General features: G+C 50.9%; 1 protein-coding gene across 2 annotated transcripts; it reads left to right on the top strand.

The window, feature by feature from the left end:
* The first annotated feature begins 6468 nt into the window (after window positions 1–6468).
* Armc12 (armadillo repeat containing 12) lies at window positions 6469–15427 on the top strand. Of its 2 annotated transcripts, none has more exons than XM_090355809.1 (6): window positions 6469–6899; window positions 8001–8146; window positions 8282–8416; window positions 13379–13552; window positions 13667–13738; window positions 15070–15427. In XM_090355809.1, exons 1-6 carry the CDS (start codon window positions 6656–6658, stop codon window positions 15400–15402), a joined length of 1104 nt encoding a protein of 367 aa, XP_090211935.1. In that variant the 5' UTR covers window positions 6469–6655; the 3' UTR covers window positions 15403–15427. The 2 variants fall into 2 exon arrangements, with proteins under 2 accessions (XP_090211935.1, XP_090211936.1); XM_090355810.1 differs by having other exon boundaries at window positions 6481–6818.
* The last annotated feature ends 3677 nt before the right edge of the window (window positions 15428–19104 follow it).

The raw sequence follows: 19104 nt of genomic DNA, 5'->3' as shown, positions 1-19104 counted from the left end.
CAGGGGCCTGGGCCATGACCACCTTCCAACACACACAGCACACCTCCCACATCTGCAAACACCCTGCCAACACTCACTAAATCCCCCCTGGCTCTCACATACTCTAGCCTTAAACCAGATGCCCACAATCTGTCCATGGTGTCCCAAGACTGTCAGTGACTGCTCTGAAGCAGTGATGGTCACCCTCTGCCCTTCTGGACTTCCTTGCCTCCAGGGTCTCGTCCTCTACAGGATATCTGCCATCGAATGACCTAGAAGTGATCAAATGCATCCTCCTATTGCCCACTGTGACCCAGTGAAGGTGGTTTATTTTTAACTTGGGGTGTGTGTGTGTGTGTGAGAGAGAGAGAGAGAGAGAGAGAGAGAGAGAGAGAGAGAGAGAGAGAGAGAGAGTATGTGAGTGTACTGGGGCTTGAACACAGGGCCTTGTGTTCTCTCTTAGCTTTTTCACTCAAAGCTAGCCACACCTCTACATCTGCCTTTATAGTGGTTAGAGAAAGAGTCTCATGGACTTTCTTACCTCCACTGGCTTTGATCTTTGATCTTCAGATCTCAGTCTTCTTGAGTGGCTAGGATTACAGATGTGGGATACAAGCAGTTGGCCCTTTTAAAAATTTTAGTTTGTGTTGGTTATGGGGCTTGAACTCAGGGCCTGGGCACTATCCCTAAGCCTTTTTTCTCATCTAGTACTCAACCAATTAAGAGTCACAATGTACTCCTGGTTTTCTGGTGGTTAATTGAAGAGAAGAGTCTCACAGACTTTCCTGCCTGGGATGGCTTCAAACTGTGATCCTCAGATTTCATCCTTCTAAGTAACTAGGATTTCAGTGCCCATCTGCTTTTATTTTGAAATGTACCATTTGTTCATTACTTTTCTCATTCACTCTTTCCTCTCCAGTCTCATAGTTTCCACCTTTCATCCAATTTGCCTAGGTTGTCTTTCTGACCCAGGTTTTTCCCTCCCTCCTACACACCCTGCTGGAATAATCCTTCTCAAACACCATTTATTATGTACGTTATCAACTGCAGATCCCTCAGTTCAGCATGCTGGGTACACCAGCTGCTAACCTGTATTCCCTATGAAAGACCCAAGATTCGTGCATGACATTTCCTGACTCAGTCTTTCTCAGTGTGCTGCAGTTCCTCAAGTGAACTGATCTGTTTGCTTGTAGTCCCTTCTCATCCTTCCAGTCCTCTCTCCTGACTTGGTTTTTATCATTCCCACTATGTTTAGTGAGTGTGTGTGTGCCTGGTCTTGAACTTAGGCTTTTCACTCAAGGCTGGTACTCTGCAACTTGAGCCACAGCCTTCTGATGGTTAATCTGTGATAAGAGTCTCACAGACTTTTCTGCCCAGGCTGGCTTCGAATATCAACCCTCAGACCTCAGTCTCCTGAGTAGCTATGATTATAGGTGTGAGCCACCGGCACCCAGTGGTTTGACTTTTCATTTCCCGCTAATCTTCAGAGAGACAAGAGAAGGGAAGAAGCTGGCATCCAAGTAGTTGGTACTAAGTATTACGTGTACCTTAGGTGCAGAGTGGAATGAACTAACTGCTTGCTGGGAACTTTTGCTTTGAGAGACAAACCACACAGGTTTGGGAGGGGGTGAGGGTGGGGGACAAAAAGGAAGGGCACAACAACTTCCAAAGTTCCAGAGGGATCTCTGTAAGGAGATTCTGGTCTGCCTCATTCTGAGTTCCCCCTCATTTGCTTGCTGCTTCTCCCTAGAATATTCTATTATATTCCTTTACACCATTCTATCATTGTAACTTTTCTTACACCCCTCACCCCCAATGATTCTGGCCCAGTAACCACATCTTAATCCAGCTGAAAATCCACCTCCTGTGTGGAAAGCTGATATTCACCTCCTCATTCGAATTCATTTGTTACCATCTTTTTTTTTTTTTTTTTTTGCCAGTCCTGGGGCTTGACCTCAGGGCCTGAGCACTGTCCTTGGGCTTTTTCCTCAGGGCTAGAACTCTGCTACTGGAGCCACAGCACAACTTCCAGCCTTTTCTATGTACGTGTATGTGCTAGGCAAGTGCACTCTACACTAGGCCAAATTTCTGGCCCTACCATCTTTCTTTTGAACCTTATGCGCTGCTTTTGGTCTTTGCTATATTTTATTGCATAATTGTGTTCTGTAGTATTTCCAACTCTTCCACCCATAGGTTGTAAGGGAAGGGACAAGTGTGGTTGTTTTTTTTTTTTTTTTGCATTTTTTATTGTAATTAGTAAAAGGGTTACATGATATTTGCCAGATAGAAGGTGCATTAATTCACGTACATTGATACCCTTTCACATGTCTTGGTACCCATTTCCCTCACCCCCCACCCCCCACCTCGGGACAAGTGTGTTTTACCTTTTTTTTTTTTTTTTGCCTTTCCTGGTGCTTGAACTCAGGGCTTGGACACTCCCCTTGAGCCTCTTGTGCTCAAGGCTAGCACTCTACCACTTGAACCACAGCACCACTTTGGGTTTTCTGATGATTATTTGTAGATAAGTCTCACTGGAACTTTTCTGCTCGGGCTGGCTTTGAACCACGAACCTCAGATCTCAGACTCTTCAGCTAGAATTACAGGCTCCTGAGTCACCAGCACCCGCCTTGTATGTGCTTTACTTTACATTCCTATTTGTTTTAGAAAGGGAGCGTGGGTAGGGCACTGAGACCCACATAGAGTTGGGGCTGGGTCCTAGTTCTACACTTGGCTGATGGGCCTTGCATACAATCACCCAGACTAGGAATTGCCAGGAAAGTGCCTGTTACATAGGAAGCACAGAGGTGTGTCTTCCTTGCATGGCTGCAGCCTTCTGTGGATTGGGGGACGATGTCTTCCTTAACTGCTGTTCATTCCGGGATATTTTCGCCTGGAAAGAACACTATTAATAATTACACGGGTTTCTGGGCCTGGGATGCAAGGCCACTACCCAGGTTCACGACCACAGGTGACTGCAGGCTTCCCTACAGCTCGGTGGCCCGCTGCCTAAGGGAGCTTGTTGGATGAAGCAGGCAACAAAAACTGTCCCCCTCTCAGATTCTCGGACCTCAGCGACCAAGAAACCAGAACCGAAACGGCCGGCTCCGCCGCGCCCCCCCCCATCAGCCTCACCCGGTCCCGGAGCTGCGGGCGGCCTCAGTCCCTAAGCCCCGCCCCGCCCCGCCCACGTTGCCTTGGAAACGGTGACGCAGGCCGAGGGGCGTGGCCTGCCTCCATCCTTCGGAGCGACCCGGGGCTGCTCCGGATCGCAACCTCGGGCTAGCTGGGGGTCCCCCGGGACCCGGTCCTCTCGTCCCGTTCCCCCCGGGCCGGGGCAGCTGTGCCCGGCGGGGTGCTTCCCCGAGCGTGCGTCCTGGCCGGAGGGAAAGGGGGTTCGAAAGGCCCAGGGCAGCCCTCTCCCCGCTGCCTGGGCCCTGGGCGGCGGCGGCCTGCGCCGTGCGCGGATCCCTCCAGCTCATCGCAGGGCGGGGCGGGGGCGGGAAGGCGGGGGTCCCGGCCCGCGCCCCGGAGCGCGGGAGAGGAGGAGTTGAGTAAGGTGCCGGCCGGGGCGCGGCGGGGTGGAGGAGGGGAGCGGAGGGAAAGTGAGAGCGGGGGCGGGGAGGGGGAGGACGGGAGCGAAAGAACATCCTGTGCCCGTCGCCGGATGCGTGCGGGGCGGGGGGGGAGGAATGGGGGGTGGCGGAGGCCCGGGCGGGGAGGGGAGGGACGGGGCGGGGGCGCGGGGAGGAAGCCTGCCGCCGGAAGGGGGGCCGGTGAGGGGTGGCCTGGAGGGGAGGGCGCCCGTGGGGAGGCGCGGCCTCCGCACCCCCCCTCCAGTGCTTTGGCCCGGTTTCTCTCTGCCCCCCCCGCCTTCGCCGGGGTGACGGACTGGCTGCTGGGTCTGGGTAAGCGCCGGCGCGGGAGCCGGGGGTCCCGGAGCGTGGGCCTGGCGCGGGGCCGGGGCATCGCGGTCCTCGGGGTCCCCCGGGAGCAGGACCTCCTCCGGGCGGCCGCCGCGCTGCGAGGTGGCACTCGGGTACTAAGATCCCGGGATTTCTACAACCCCCGCACGGTCGGGATTCGAACCCAGAGTCAGCTCCAAAGGGCTTTTTACTGGATTGTGGAGTCGATCAAGCTTTCGTAGCCTGTGAGCCTCCAGAGCTGAGCCTCTGCCAGCGGCGTAGCACCCGGAGCTCTCAAGTGGGGTGCTCATTTCAGCTGGGAGAGCGTGAGTGCGGAAGCGGGCTGGGGGTTTCACAGGTGGCTGGGACACTTCAAGGCTTAGAGATTATTCGTGGGGACTTCCAAGAGGTGTGGGGGTCTGTTAGGCTTGCTTTCCCGAACCAACGCCCCCCCCCAGCCGACATTTGTTGAACTCTGTGTGGTGGGCACGGATCCAGGGGCTAAACTCAAACAGCGCCAGGAAGTAGGTCTAGGCCCATTTTACAGGTGGGGAAAACAAGGCACGAAGATCAGAGCTGAGTGGCAGAACCCGTTTTCAACCCTGCTGTGTGGCCAGTGCCCGGCTAAAGTGATTCATAGCAAACACGATGACTACATCAGCGTGGAGGGAAGAAGTTGGCACAGGTGGTACTGGCACGGGTGGTAGCCCCTCCACCTCTTTGGTGGAGGAAGGTAAGGAACTTGTATCTGGTTCTGTGTATCAATTGGCTCTCAGACTTACCTGTGGTTTCAGATTTCTGGATTTGACAGAAAAACAAAACAGGAAAATAAAAGCCAAGTTCCCAGAAAGAGTTGCAGCTTTTAATAAATGTTTCCTAAGAACATCCAAAGCACACTCACTATCGATTATCTCAAAATAAGAACATCATCTGAATCAAAACAGTCATTCCTGCTTGGCCTCCCAGCACACACCTGTAGTCCTCTCTCCTTGGGAAGCTGAAATGAGAGGATCACTTGAGCCCAGGATTTGAAAAGCAGCCTTGGCAACAAAGTGAAACTTCATCTCTAGAAACAGCAACATTTCCAGTAAAGGAGGAGGAGTCCTTGCCTTTCCTTTGACAGACAGTCCCCCCCCCCTTTTTTTTAATTGTGTTGTAGATGTGAGAAGCTTGTGGACATGCGCTTTAGGGTTAGATGAAAGGGGTCAAGTTACAGCCAAGAAGAATTGTGCAAGATTGCTTTGGGGGGAGGGGCTCACACATGGTACCAAGCAGAGGAGGGAAGAGGACAGGGCCAAGTACCTTTTTTTGTAAATGGGCCTTGAACCGTTATCATCCTACCTATGCTTCCTGTGTAGCTGAGATTATAGGTATGCACCGCCACGCCCGGCTCCTTTGGAATTTTAGAATGGAAAATCCAGACTCCTGCAGTTACAAATAGGGAAATATATCCAGGCAAGGAAGCTTTTCCTCTCCAGGCTCTGACCCAATTCCTCAAAGAATGAAGGACAGCTGGGTGCCTTGCCTTGTCACTGTATGTTAGCTACTCAGGAGACTGAGATGTGAGGATTGTGGTTCAAAGCCAGCCTAAGTAAAGTCCATGAGACTATGTCTAGAAAACTAAAGATGGGCTCATGGGGCCAGGAGTTTGGCCTAGTGGTAGAGTGCTTGCCTAGCATGCACAAAACCCTGGGTTAGATTCCTCTGTACCACATACACAGAATGTACCAGAAGTCATGCTGTGGCTCAAGTGGTGGAGCTCTAGCCTTGAGAAAGCCCAAGGACAGTGCCAAGGCCCTAAGTTCAAGTCCCAGGACTGGCAAAAAAAAAAAAGATGGGCTCAAAGTGGTATAGAACAAGGTTAATTCCTTGAGCAAAAGAACTTGAGGACTGCGCCCAGACCCTGAATCCAAGCCCCATAACTGACAAAACAAAAACAACTCAGAAGTGGAATTGTGGTTCTAGTGGTAGAGCGCTAACCTAGAGAAAAACAATAAAACAAAAACAAAACAACAACAACAAAAAACCCAAAAGGACAGGCCCTAAGCCCTGAGCACAAGCCCCAGCCCCAGCACACACTCAGAAATAAAGGACAGAACATGTCTTGAGAACCTACTATATGCAGGCCACGGCTAGATAGATGCTGGGCATGCAAAGACAGGGGGACTTCTAACTCATCACTTCCTGCAGAAACTGGAGAAAATGGATTTGGCCTTAAGTCTTCAGAACTGTCCATGGTCAGATGGAGTGAGGGAGCCTGGCATGAAGAAGCACCCCAGGCCTTCAGGCTTGGCAGAGGGTTGAAAGATGTGAAGGCCGGAGAGACTAAGGAACCAGTCCATTGGGCATACCTTTCCTTCCAGCAACGCCCAGAGGCCCAGTCCAGCTGTGGCCTCTGCTACCCCCTGCTGGAAGAAAAGACAACTCTGCCACTACTTGCTTGATCCTCTAATGAAGCTCTCTAAAAACATGTTGGAGGTAGAACCCAGGGCGTTGGCAGAAGCTAGGCAAGCCTCTACCACCAAGCCACCCCACCCCCCGATCTGCTGCCCCTGTCTTTTTATACCCTCAACTCCAACTTCCTCTGCAGCCTGTAAAACTGGACTTTTGTCCCCATGGCTGCATTTCCTGACTACTACCCTCCATCCCATTGTCTCTCCAAGTTCCATTCTAACACCTGGTTCCTAGCCCCTTTCAGAGTTCTGGTTCCGGAAGGTCCTCCCCGGTAGGCCGGGGGCCCGGCTCCCCTCCAGGCACAAGGCAGGGCTGAAGACATGGGCAGGACCTTCCCCCAATGCCTGCAGCAGCTGAACCTCCGCAAAAGTATAGTGGGCCTGGCCACAGGTGCTGGGGCCCTGTACCTGCTCTACAAGGCCATCAAGGCTGGTATAAAATGTCAACCGCCCCTCTGCACCAACTCACCCATCTGCATCGCCCGTGAGTGTCTGCCCTCTAGGGAGAGGGCTCTGCCCCAGGAGGCACCTGCTTCTGAGGCCCCCCCTTGGGGAAAGCCCAAAGGTGACTCCTTCAAGTTCCTCTCTCCTTCCTTCTCTCTCCAACTCTCTCAGGCTTACCCTGAAGCACCCTAGGTCAGATCCAAGGGTGACAGAAGCTAGTTTGGGGTCCCTGGGACCTTCCTACGGTAGATCTCCAGCTTTCTAAGGTCAGGTCTCTGAATCCTGCACGGAGCCTGGCTCCCAGGGCTCCAGTCTTGAGAACTTGCCTAGCTCTGTGTCTTGTCTAGGAACTGGAGACGGTAGGAAAGGAGAAATGTGGACGTGTGTGCAGCGCCTCTTCTAGCCCAGGTGGTGTGTGTATGCAGTGAGACCCTTTGTGGCCATCTGTGAGTCTCATTGACATATACTGAGCACACAAGGAATACTAATTACTGCCATGTGCCTACACACACACACACACACACACACACACACACAACTTGCATGTGGTAACTAGACAAATGTATGACATTATGAAGTGAACAATATTACATATGGTGGCTTCATATAATATATTCCCTGCAAAGATGTCCATGGCAGACCTGCAAACAGCAAAAAAGGCTTCTCTTGCTAGGTGCTGGTGGCTCCCTCCTACCTGTATACCAGCTACTTGGAAGGCTGGGATCTGAGGTTCCTGGTTCAAAGCCAATTCAGGCAGACAAATCTGAAAGAATCATAACTCCAATTAATCAGTAAAAAATTGAAAGTAGAGTTGAGGTTCACGTGGTAGAGCACCAGCTTTGAACCAAAAAAAAAAAGCTAAGAGAGTGCAAGGCCCTGAGTGTAAACCCCAGTTCTGGAGAAATGTGGACGTGTGTGCAGCGCCTCTTCTAGCCCACGTGGTGTGTGTATGCAGTGAGACCCTTTGTGGCCATCTGTGAGTCTCTTGGACATATACTGAGCACACAAGGAACACTTAATTACTGCCATGTGCCTCTACACACACGCACACACGCACACACACACACACGCGCGCACACACACACACACACACACACACACACGTTTCTTTTTAGAATAAGCTAGGCAGCTTTGTCCCCAGGTTCCTCTTCTCCCACTTCCCAACCCCCTACTTTGATTATTTCTGAGTCCACAGCCTGAACTGGGTTGGGTGGCTGTCTAGGCCTGGCAATCGAGCGCGAGCGCCATGGACGGGACTCGGGTGAGCTCCGGAGACTCCTCAACTGTTTGGAGTGTAAGCACGATGACTACGCCAAGAGCATGATCCTGCACAGCATCACCCGCTGCGTGTACTTGCTGGAAGCCGAGGTGAGCCCAGAGACGGCAGCCCGGGCCTGAGGACTGGGCACGTAGCTCCTGGCCGGTGGCAGGAGGGGTGTTATGCCTAAGGATCCTGGCAATCCTTGATTCCTCCTGCCTCTCCCATCTTCCCCACCACCCCAGGCCTCTGCTTGTACAACAGATGACATCATGTTGGTGGGTGACATGCTGGATGAAAAGGACAACAATGTCAAGATCCAGGCTCTGAATGCACTCAAAGCTTTCTCTGGCATCAGGAAATTCAGGCTCAAAATTCAGGTGAGCCCGGAGGTAGAGAGCAGGGGCAGTGCACTCGGGACAGCCTTGGTCTCATGTTATCCCATGTTTCTTGCATTTGTAATCCAGAAAGAAATGGGGGATGTGGTCAGCTTCCCCACAGGCTGTGAAGGCCTCTGACTGTTGGGGTGAAAATGAATAAGGCAGGAAGCCCCACTCCCTCCCCCGGAAATGGTTGGACACCAATCAGTTCTGCAGTACTAGCTGGATATGTTGGTCAGGATACAGTTGGGTCCCAACACACAGTGAAGATAATACAGATGCACAAATTAAGGGCTCAGTCCCTCAAGACCCCTCCTCTATCTCAGCTCCAGCGGATCAAGTGTGGCCAGCTGTTTCTAAAGCTGGAGTTCCCTTAACTTCCCCCACTTTTTTTGGGGGGGTGGGGGCTTCAACTCAGAGCCTGAGCACTCTCCTTGGGATTTTTCCTCAAGGCTAGCACTCTACCACTTGAGCCAGAGCACCATTTCTGGCTTTTTCTATGTATGTGGTACCAAGGAATCGAACTTGCGTTTTTGTGCATGCAAGGCAAGCACTCTACCACTAGGCAAAACTCCTGGCCCCTAACTTCCCTTTGTAGGAGTGACTCATAAAAGTTAAGAAAGCACTTAGTTTGCCAGTTGTTTGTTGGTTATAAAAGGCCTAAGTCTGGTTAGGAGACGGAGGCAGGAGGATCACAAGTTCCAGACCAGCTATGGCCAAGTAAGCAGGACCCTATCTCAACACTAACATGAAAATAAATGCCTATTATATGCAAGGTTTTGAAAAAACCGTAAGATGCTTTTCAGGACTCTCCTTCCCCTCCTTCAGTGCCTCCCTGAGTTCAGCCCCCTGAAACACTGAACCCCGTTGGGTAGGAATGTTTCTGGAGGGCTGTTATAGAGGTATGATTAAGTCTTTGGTGGCCATTGGCAATAAAACTCAATTGCCAGCTTTCTCCCTCCCCCCCCTCTCTCAGGAGCTAGGGATGGGGCAGGGGTGGAAATTCCGGGCCTCTAATCATGCTGTGGTCTTTGTGGTGACCATCTGGCCTCATCTCACCTAAGTGCATACCATCCAAAGTAATCCTAGCTGCTCAGGAGCTGGATCTGATATCACAGTTCAAAGCCAGCCTGTGCAGGAAAGCTTGTGAGACTTTGATCTACAGTTAACCACCAAAAAAAAGCTGGAAGTAGAGCTGTAGCCCAGGTGGTGGGTTGCCAGTCTTGAGCAAGAAAGCTCAGGGACAGTGCCTAGACCTTGAGTTCAAGATCCCAAAACACCTCTTCCCAACTAACGGTCTCTCCCCAATTCAAAACAGACCTGTACAACTCATGAACAGGGGCCCGGAGTGTGGCCTAGTGGCAGAGTGCTTACCTAGCATACAGGAAGCCGTGGCTTGGTGCCACATACACAGACATAGCTGGAAGTGGTGCTGTGACTCAGTGGCTCAGTGATAGAGCACTAACCTTGAGAAAGCTCAAAGACAGTGCTTAGGCCCTGAGTTCAAGCCCCAGGACTGGCAAAAAAAAAAAAGAGAAAAATTCAAGAACAGTTTGTAGGTGTAAAGTAAAATATTAATAAGCAAAACCTGCAGATCCAACCCTAGGCTGAAAAAAATGGAGCATGGCCACTGGAGAACCTCCCTGTCTTCCCTCCTTTCCCTCACTTCTATACTTTCCTTTGTAATCTTCATAAAAAGTTAACCGATGTGTGTATTTATATATTTAGCAGGACTAATTTACATATTTCCCAGGGCATATTTAACATTATGTGTCCTCTCTGCCCTGACATTAAATGATTCATCTTTCCAGGCTGTGTGGTGGTAATTTGGGGAACAGTCTGTCATCTGCCTATCGGGGGTGCACTTTCAGTGTTTCTAGTTTTTGTTTTAGTTTTTTGCCAGTCCTGGAATTGGGCTCAGGGCCTAAGCACTGTCTTTGAGCCACAGCACCACTTCTGGCTGTTTTTTTTCTTTTCTATGTATGTGGTACTGAGGAATCAAACTCCGGTCTTCATGCATGCTAGGCAAGCACTCTACCACTAGGCCAACTCCCGGCCCCTATTTCTAGATTTTTGTGCCGACAGATACCCTGAGCATGCTCGTGCACACCCCTCTGCTGGTCCTGGGAGCCTTGCTGTAGAGAAGTGTGCAGGAGCAGAAGGGCTTGGTCGTTGTGTACCCCACTTTTCTTGGGGCTGCCTAGTGTCTTGATTGGTCCCACGTCAGTGTTCCTATAACACTTCCATCAGAATTACTCTGAAACTTCTTGCACCCAAATTTTTGGCATGTGGAGGTAGAAGGAGTGTCAGAACACATATGCTGATGTATAGTTGTAATCTCGCCACTTAGAAGGCTGAGGCAGGACAATCTCCAGTTCTAGGCCAGCCTGAGCTATGCATCAAGGCCTTGTCTCAACAAATAAACAGAGCACCTGGGTCTCTTACTGAGCCCCACTGTGCCTCTTTCCCCAGCAGCTGAGTCCTGCAGGAGCATCCGGTTTCTGTGAGATGCATTTTCCTGGTCCCTGCAGCCAGGGGGCGCTCACACTGCCTCCCTTGGCCAGCTCTTAATGGACACTAGAGGTCCTCCCACTCAACACATCCAAAATGGAGTTCGCCTCATGCCTGTGCCAGGCCTGGAGTGTGCCCCTCCATGCCTGACAGCAGCTTTTCTACTGTGCTCTCCCTCTTGCACTCCCTGACCTTTGCGCCTGCTTCTGGCTCCATCTGAGGCCCCACCCAGACTTGCTAACTGCTGCCCGGGCCCTTCAGCTCTTGGTCTTCAGTGGGGAGGGCAGGAAGCCGGAGGCCTAGTGGGGATGCTGGCTGGCACTCTAGGATCCTTCTCCCCTCCTTCCTGGGTTCTTGAGCCTTCTTGTCTTTAACCCTCCCCCTCTTCCGAGCCTCATGCGTCTCAGTACCCAGGATCCTCCACTCCTTTCACACATGTATATGGAGTCATTACTTTGTGCTAAGATGCTGTTGTGTGCGCTGGAGATGAGAGCATGAATGCAGAAGGAAAGATCCCTGCCCCCACAGCACTGATCCCTGCACAGGGTGAGTCAGGCCAGCCACAGCCAAGGGACATAGGTCATGTGTGTCACACTGGCAGTGCAGTACAGATGAATAAAGTCCAAGGACAAGGAAGGCTGGGTGATGAAGAATTTGTGATAGCAAAGGAAACAAATTTGGTAAATTGAAGCCAGACATCATGGCTCACACCAGTAATTCCAGCCATAAGGAAGGTAAAATAAGAGGATGAAAGTTCTAGGACAGCTTGGGCAAAGTGTGAGGCCCTACCTTAAAGAATAAAACAGGAGTGGTGGCACATGCCTGTAATTACAGCAATATAGGAGACTGAGGCAGGGAGATCATAGTCCAAGGTCAGTTGGGCAAAGGTATGATTTTAATCTGAAAAGTAACTGATGCAGCCAGATGCCAGTGACTCACACCTGAAATCCTAGCTCCTCAGGAGGTTGAGATCTGAGATTGCAGTTCAAAGCCAGCCCAGGCAGAAAAGTCCCCACGAGACTCTTATCTCTAATTAACCACTCAAAAACTGGAAGTGGACTGTGGCTCTAAGTGGCAGGGTGCTAGTCTTGAGCAAAAGAGCTCAGGGACAGTACCAAGGTCCTGAGTTCAAGCCCCAGGTACCTAGTCCTTTTCCTTAAAAAGCTCAAAGGAAGGGGGCAGGAGCTTGGCCTAGTGGTAGAGTGCTTTCCTAGCGTACACGAAGACCAGGTTTGATTCCTTGGTACCACATACATAGAAAAAAGCAAGAAGTGGTGCTGTGGCTCAGGTGGTAGAGCTCTAGCCTTGAGAAAACCTAAGGACAGGGCTCAGGCCCTGATTTCAAGCCAGGACTGGCCAGAAAAAAAAATGATGGAGAGGCTGAGCATGATGGCTCACGCCTATAATCCTAGCTACTCAGGAGGCTGAGATCTAAGGATTGCAGTTCAAAGCCAGCCAGGACACTAAAGTCCATGAGACTTATCTCCAATTAACCACTAGAAAACTGGAAGTGGTGCTGTGGTTCAAGTGGTAGGGAAGTAGTCTTGAGCTAAAGAGCTCAGGGACAATGCCTACCTCCAGAGTTCAAGCCCCACAACACGGGGGCGGAGGGGAGAGGGGAAGAATGATGGAGAGGGCTGGGAATGTGGCTTAGTGGTAGACTGCTTGCCTAGCATTCATGGAGCCCTGGGTTCAAATCTTCAGTACCAAATAAATAGAAAAAGTCAAATGGTGCTGTGGTTCAAGTGGTATTTGAGCAAAAGAAGCTTGGAGACAGTGCCCAGGCCCTTAGTTCAAGCCCCAAGACTGGCAAAAAGAAAGATGGAGTATCTTGCTTGTGTCATGGAAAAGATGGGGTCATGAGTAGCAGAGATGGGTGAATGAGGTTTGGGGTGAGGATGGTTCTCATTGGCCATGTGAACCTGGAAGCCCTCAGTGAATGAACATCATTAATTCTGCCAGTCTGGATGATTTCACTAAGGGAGATAAAAAAGGAGGCTGAACAGAAGAACTAGAAAAAAGCAGAAGCCAAGCCAAGAAAGAATTGCCCGGGGAGGGGGTGAGGTTGCCGGATGCCTAGATGTCACGGCAGGAGAATTGTCTGTCAGGTTTAGCGCAGAGACCCTGGTGAGGAGGGCAAAGAGTGTGGATGCTGGATAGTGGTGAAGGTCACCAGGAGAAAACAGCCTAAGCCAGGTGCTGGTGGCTCTGGCCTGTAATCTTAGTTACTCAGGAGTCAGATCTGAGGATCACAGTTCGAAGCCAGCTCGGGCAGGAAAGTGTGAGACTCTTATCTCTAATTAACCACCAGAAAACCCCAAGTGGCGCTGTGGGTCAAAGTGGCAAAGTGCTAGCTTTGAGCAAGAAAAGCTCAGGGACAGCGCCCAGGCCCAGAGTTCAAGTCCCACAAGCAAAACACAGAGGCAGCCTTTCTCATGTCTCCTACCCCAGGAACACTCCATCAAGGTTCTGGAGTTGATCTCCACCATCTGGGACACGGATCTGCACGTCGCGGGCCTCAGGCTCCTCAACAACCTTCCGCTGCCTGACTATGTGCATCCTCAGCTGCGGCGGGTGATGCCCGCCTTGATGGAGATCATGCAGTCAGACTACATCCTGGCACAGGTACACTGCCAGCCAACCCCGGGCGCAGCACCCGGAGGAGAGGGCAGATAGATGTTGCTATCTTCCTGGCTGAGGCCCAGACTCGCGGCATGCTTTATTCTTTCCTCTCCTCAGGTGCAAGCCCTGCGGCTACTGAGCTACCTAGCACAGAAGAATGACCTTCTCTATGACATTCTCAACTGCCAGGTGAGAAAGGAAGTGAGCTAATGGATGCCCACATTGGCATCTCTACACAGAGTTAGTCCTGATGCAAGGCACCAGCCAGCATGGTAGCTCACGCCTGTGATCCTAGCCCCTCAGGAGGCTGAGATCTGAGGATCTTGGTTCAAAACCAGCCTGGGCACTAAAGTCTGTGAGACTCTTCAGTTAACCACCAGAAAACAGGAAGTGGGGCTGTGGCTCAAAGTGGCAGAGAGCTAGCTTTGTTTGAGCTGAAGAGCTCAGGGATAGCACCCAGGCCCAGAGTTCAAACCCCACAACCAACCAGAAAAAAAAAAAAAGCCTAACACAGTACAGTTATTCAATGCACATGGATCTCAAGCATATATAAAATATTTTAAAAATTAACCAGATGGGGCCCGGGAGTTTGGCCTAGTGTTAGAATGCTTGCCTAGCGTGCAGGAAGACCTTGGGTTCAGTCCCTCGGTATCATATATACAGAAAAAAGCTGGAAGTGGTGCTGAGGCTCAAGTGGTAGAGCTCTAGCCTTGAGAAAGTCCAAGGACAGTGCTCAGGTCCTGAGCTCAAGCCCTAGACTGGCAAAAAAATAATAATAATAATAATAATAACCAGATGGGGCAGAGAGTGTTACCTAGTGGTAGAGTGCTCACCTAGCATGCACAAAGCCCTGGATTCGATTCCTCAGTACCACGTACATTAGAAAAAGCTGGAAGTGGTGCTGTGGCTCATATGGTAGAGCTCCAGCCTGGAGAAAGCTCAAGTATAGTACCCAGATCCTGAGTTCGAACTCCAGGTCTGGCAAAAAAATTAACCAAATGCTAAATCTTAATATTGGTTTCAATGAATTTCCAAGAATCCATGTTATTTTATTATATTATTACATATTCTTTGTGCTAATCCTGGGGCTTGAACTCGGCCTGGGCACTATCCCTTAGCTTTTTCGCTCAAGGGTACTACTCGAGGTACAGCTCTTCTCCAGAATCCACTTGAGCTACACCTTCACTTCTGGTTTTTTGCTACTTAAAGATGAGAGCCTCTTGAAATTTTCTGCCCCAACTGACTCCAAAGTAACATTCTCAGATCTTGGCCTCTGGAGCAGCTGGAATTATAGGTGTAAGCTATCATTGCCTGGCTCCAGAATCCATATTATTATCATATCTCTTGCATCTTATCAACACAATATAATTAAACTAGACAAACGATAATGGAAAGAAAATGAAAAGCTTGTGTGCATTGATAAGTTGGGACAATGGGAGTACAGAAGAATAGGAATGTGAGAGCTTTCCAGCAATTTCATTTGTGTTCCCCTCCCCCCCTCCCCTGTTCCCACATCACAGGTACACTCCAATTTCCTGAATCTGTTCCAGTCCACACAACCAGGATGTCTGCTTTTCGAGATACTGGTGTTTGCAGAGCGGCTGAGTGAAGGCCAGAACATACCACACTATCGAGCTGTGAAATGGCATTACAACGAGCAGTCCCTCCACGAGGCCTTGTTTGGGGACGAATCACGACTGGCAGATCGGCTGCTGGCCCTGGTCATCCACCCTGATGAGGAGGTTCAGATCCAGGCCTGCAAGGTCATTGTTAGCCTGCAGTGTCCCCAAGACTTGGGATCCCGGCGCTCCTCCTGCCAGCCTAGCCATTCCTACTTTAGAACTGGGGAATAGAATTAAAGAGAAGCCAATAAATGAGTATGGGAGAGGTGCTCGAGATTTCTTGAAGCTAGTCTGTGACCTTTCAGGGCTGGGTGGAGAGGTCATGTAGCATGGCCCCCGACTCCCTTCTTTCCTTGTAGCTTTTCCATCTGTACTGTGAAGCCCATGTTTTCAGGGAGTTGGGAGAAGAAGGCAGGTATTGTAGTCAGAGGTTTGAATTAAGTGTTAGAATTTGGTCTGTAGGGAGATGAATCAGAAGATGGGTCTTAGGAGCTATTGTGAAGCTTTAAGAGGGGGGCCCTAACGGGAGGGCCTCAGGTCATTGGAGGTGTGTCCTTAGAAAGAACCAGGGGACTCCAGTTCCTTCCTGACTTCCTGTTTGTTGCTGCGGTGTTTTGCTCCTGCCATGATGGGGACATCATTACTTTAGGCCCTCAGCAGATGTAGAACGAATGGTGTTGGGCTCATGTTGGACTCTGAACATCCAAAATTACGACATTAATAAACCTCTTTTCTTCATAATACCTCAGGCATTTCATTTTGGCTGACTTGTACAACAAGCTTAGTGGAACAGGGAGAAACAACGATCCTCAGAAGACAGCTGAGAGCATTGGATTTAATCAGGATGGGCTCTAGGCTACGACACAGTAACAAATAGGCCTCGCAAGACCTGTCCATTGCAGGACGCGGGGGGCGGGAGCATGGGCCGCTCCACATCACGGTTCCCCCACTGCGTGTGCACAACTGTTAGAGGGAGAGACAAGAACGAGGCAATCATCACTGGCTTTCCAATACTCCACCAGAAATGATGCGCTTAGTCCTTGGTCAAAGTGATAAGGAAAGATCAGTTTTACCAGGTGCTTGGGGAAGAAGAATTTGGTGGCAGCATGAAGGACAGAGAACCACAGGCATATGGTGTAAGAATGGACCTCTGGGAGGAGGTATTGGAGTCTCAGTTCTCTCACTAGCTATGGGGCTTTGGGCGACCTGGCACAGGTGTGTCCCTGTCCTGACGTGTCCCTTGAGTCCAGGAACTGTCTACACTGAGTCCTGTGTGTGGCATCTAGGGATGTTTTTGGGGCTCCCTTCACACATGTGTGGAGCCTACACCCCCAATTTCCCTGCTACAAGGAACCTGCCTTTGCTGGACACAACTGGCTCACGCCTGTAATCGTAGCTGCTCAGGAGACTGAGTCTGGGGGATCAAATAGGAAAGTCTGTGAGACTTATCTCCAGTGTTAATTGGAGCTAGACATGGAGCTCTGGCTCAAGTGGCAGAACACCAGCCTTGAGTGAAAATGCTAAGGGAGGGTGCCCAGGCCCTGAGTTTAAGCCCCAGGCCCAGCACACACACACACACACACACACAGATTAAAAGACACTGTAACTAAGGGGAGACGCACTTAACTTCAGTCCCAGCTCTGGTTTTTAGGTGTTTTATTTTTCAAGTAAGTCAGTTGGGTTGAGGTTTCTTTTACGTGCAGCTGCAGGCGTTGATTCCTGAAAGTGAACAGGAAACCTCTATTGCCAAAGTGACCGGATGCAAATGTGGCTCAGACTCTTTGAGGGGGGCTACGGAAGAGCCTTGATCATGGCATCGCTGCGCCTGTGTGTGCGTCCTGCATGTGGGCAGTGCCTGAGGGCAGTGAGCAGCATACCCAGCTGCCAGCTGTAACCACACTCCTTCCCTCCAAACCCAGGCATCTAAAAGCAGCCAGGTGTGGGCCGGGGCTGTGGTCACTCCCACTTGTCCTTCCTGCCACTTCCTGCCAAGCCAAGGCCATCCTGTCCTAGGAGGAGATGAGCTGGGGACAGCGTGTGCTGGGTCTGTGGGTATATGGTGGAGAGGGGTGAGAGGACATGGGGCCTGGATCACTCCCTGTGTGACAGGACATGGCCTCTCTCGGCATCAGGTCTTCCCAACATGCACCGAGTAGGGCAACCCCATCTTCACCCTGTACACCTGTCCCTAAACTATATCCCTTCATCCTGACCAGCAGACAGCCACCAACTTTCCCTTGAGAAGCCATATCAAGTGGACTGTGTGTGTGTGTGTGTGTGTGTGTGTGTGTGTGTGTGTGTGTACTTTTGGTGCAAGTCCTGGAGCACTCTACCACTTTGAGCCATAGCACCACTTCTGGAGTTTTGGTGGTTTATTGGAGGTAAGAGTCTCATGGACTTTCCTTCTCAGACTGACTTCGAACTATGATCCTCAGATCTCAGCCTCCTAAGGAGCTAGGATTACAGGTGGGCGCCACCAGACAGGCTCCTGACATTTATCTTACACATGTGCACCCACACACAAACGCAGGCACACATGCACACATGCACACATGTAGGTTTGGGTCAGGATAGAGGCAGGGGACACAGGACAGAAGTGCTTTGTGGGGGCCTGGGTGGGGTAGCTCACACCTGTAATCCTAGCTACTCAGGAGGCTGAGATCAAAGCCAGACCCGGCCACTCAAGACCATGAGACTCTTATCTCTAGTTAATCACTAGCAAATAGGAAGTGGTGCTGTGATTCCAGGGGTGGTTGCCTTGAACAGAAGAGCTCAGGGACAGCGCCCAGGCCCAGAGTTCAAGCCCTGTGATCCACAAACAAAATTTTAAAGAAAATTAAGTGCACAGACACTTCTGTGCACAGACCACACCTCTGACAGCCCTGGTAGTACAGCAGTGAGAGGAGTTTGGCTTCAGTCACTAAAAGTCACCTCAGCTTCTGATATGACTGTTTGGTCCTTTTAAGCCACTTAACTACTTTTCTACCAGCCTTCAGGTTTCTCTTCTGTAGAATGGGGATGAACGACACAGGAGAAAATGGTAGACAGCAGATATCTCAAGGATCCTTTGAAATTCCCAGCCTCCATCTCCAGCAGAAAGTAGAGGTGATATGACCTATTCTGGCCAGTGGCTACTTCAGGGGACGAGGCCTGCATCATACCTGCTGGAGGTGGTGATGTGTCTAGAATGTTCTTTAGGGACAGTAGAGGCCCACTCTCAGGTGGCCTGGCTATAAGAAGGGGTGGGTGTAGGGGTCTCTGCTGAGCCCAATCACACTTTCTACAGCTGGTAAATAAGTCATCGTTGTGCCAGGCTACTGCTGGTCTCTCTCTCTCTCTCTCTCTCTCTCTTTCTCTCTCTCTCTCTCTCTCTCTCTCTCTCTCTCTCTCTCTCCCTCCCTCCCTCCCTCCTTCCCTCCCTCTATCTCTCTCTCTCTCTCTCTCTCTCTCTCTCTCTCTCTCTCTCTCTCTCTCTCTCTCTCTCTCTCTCTCTCTGTCTTTCTTTTGCCAGTCCTGGGATTGAGCTCAGGGCCTGAGCACTGTCCTTGAACTTTCTCAAGGCTAGAGCTCTACCACTTGAGCCTCAGCACCACTTCTGGCTTTTTCTATGTATGTGGTACTGAAGACTCGAACCTGGGTCTTGCTAAGGCAAGCACTCTACCACTAGGCCAAACTCCAGCCCCTTCCTTTCTTTTCTAGTTTTGTTATATGGTTCAAATTTCTTTGTTTGGAAATTGCATCCCTCCTCCCCCCCTCCTCCCCCTCCCTCCCCCATTCCCCCTGAGCCAGAAAAGGCTGAGCGGGGAGGTGGCCGTGGGCAGGGCAGTCTGTGACCATTAGTACTCTGTCTCTTGCACGGGTCACATGGCCGGCTGGAGGGGTTTATCCCAACCCCCTCGGGGGCTCCTAGACTCCACCACCTCCACCCCTGCC

Source organism: Megascapheus bottae, chromosome 22 (genome assembly GCF_031878675.1).
Source record: "Megascapheus bottae isolate mThoBot1 chromosome 22, mThoBot2.hap1, whole genome shotgun sequence".
NCBI classification, from domain to species: domain Eukaryota; kingdom Metazoa; phylum Chordata; class Mammalia; order Rodentia; family Geomyidae; genus Megascapheus; species Megascapheus bottae.
This window is presented reverse-complemented; position numbering and strand designations above follow the sequence as displayed.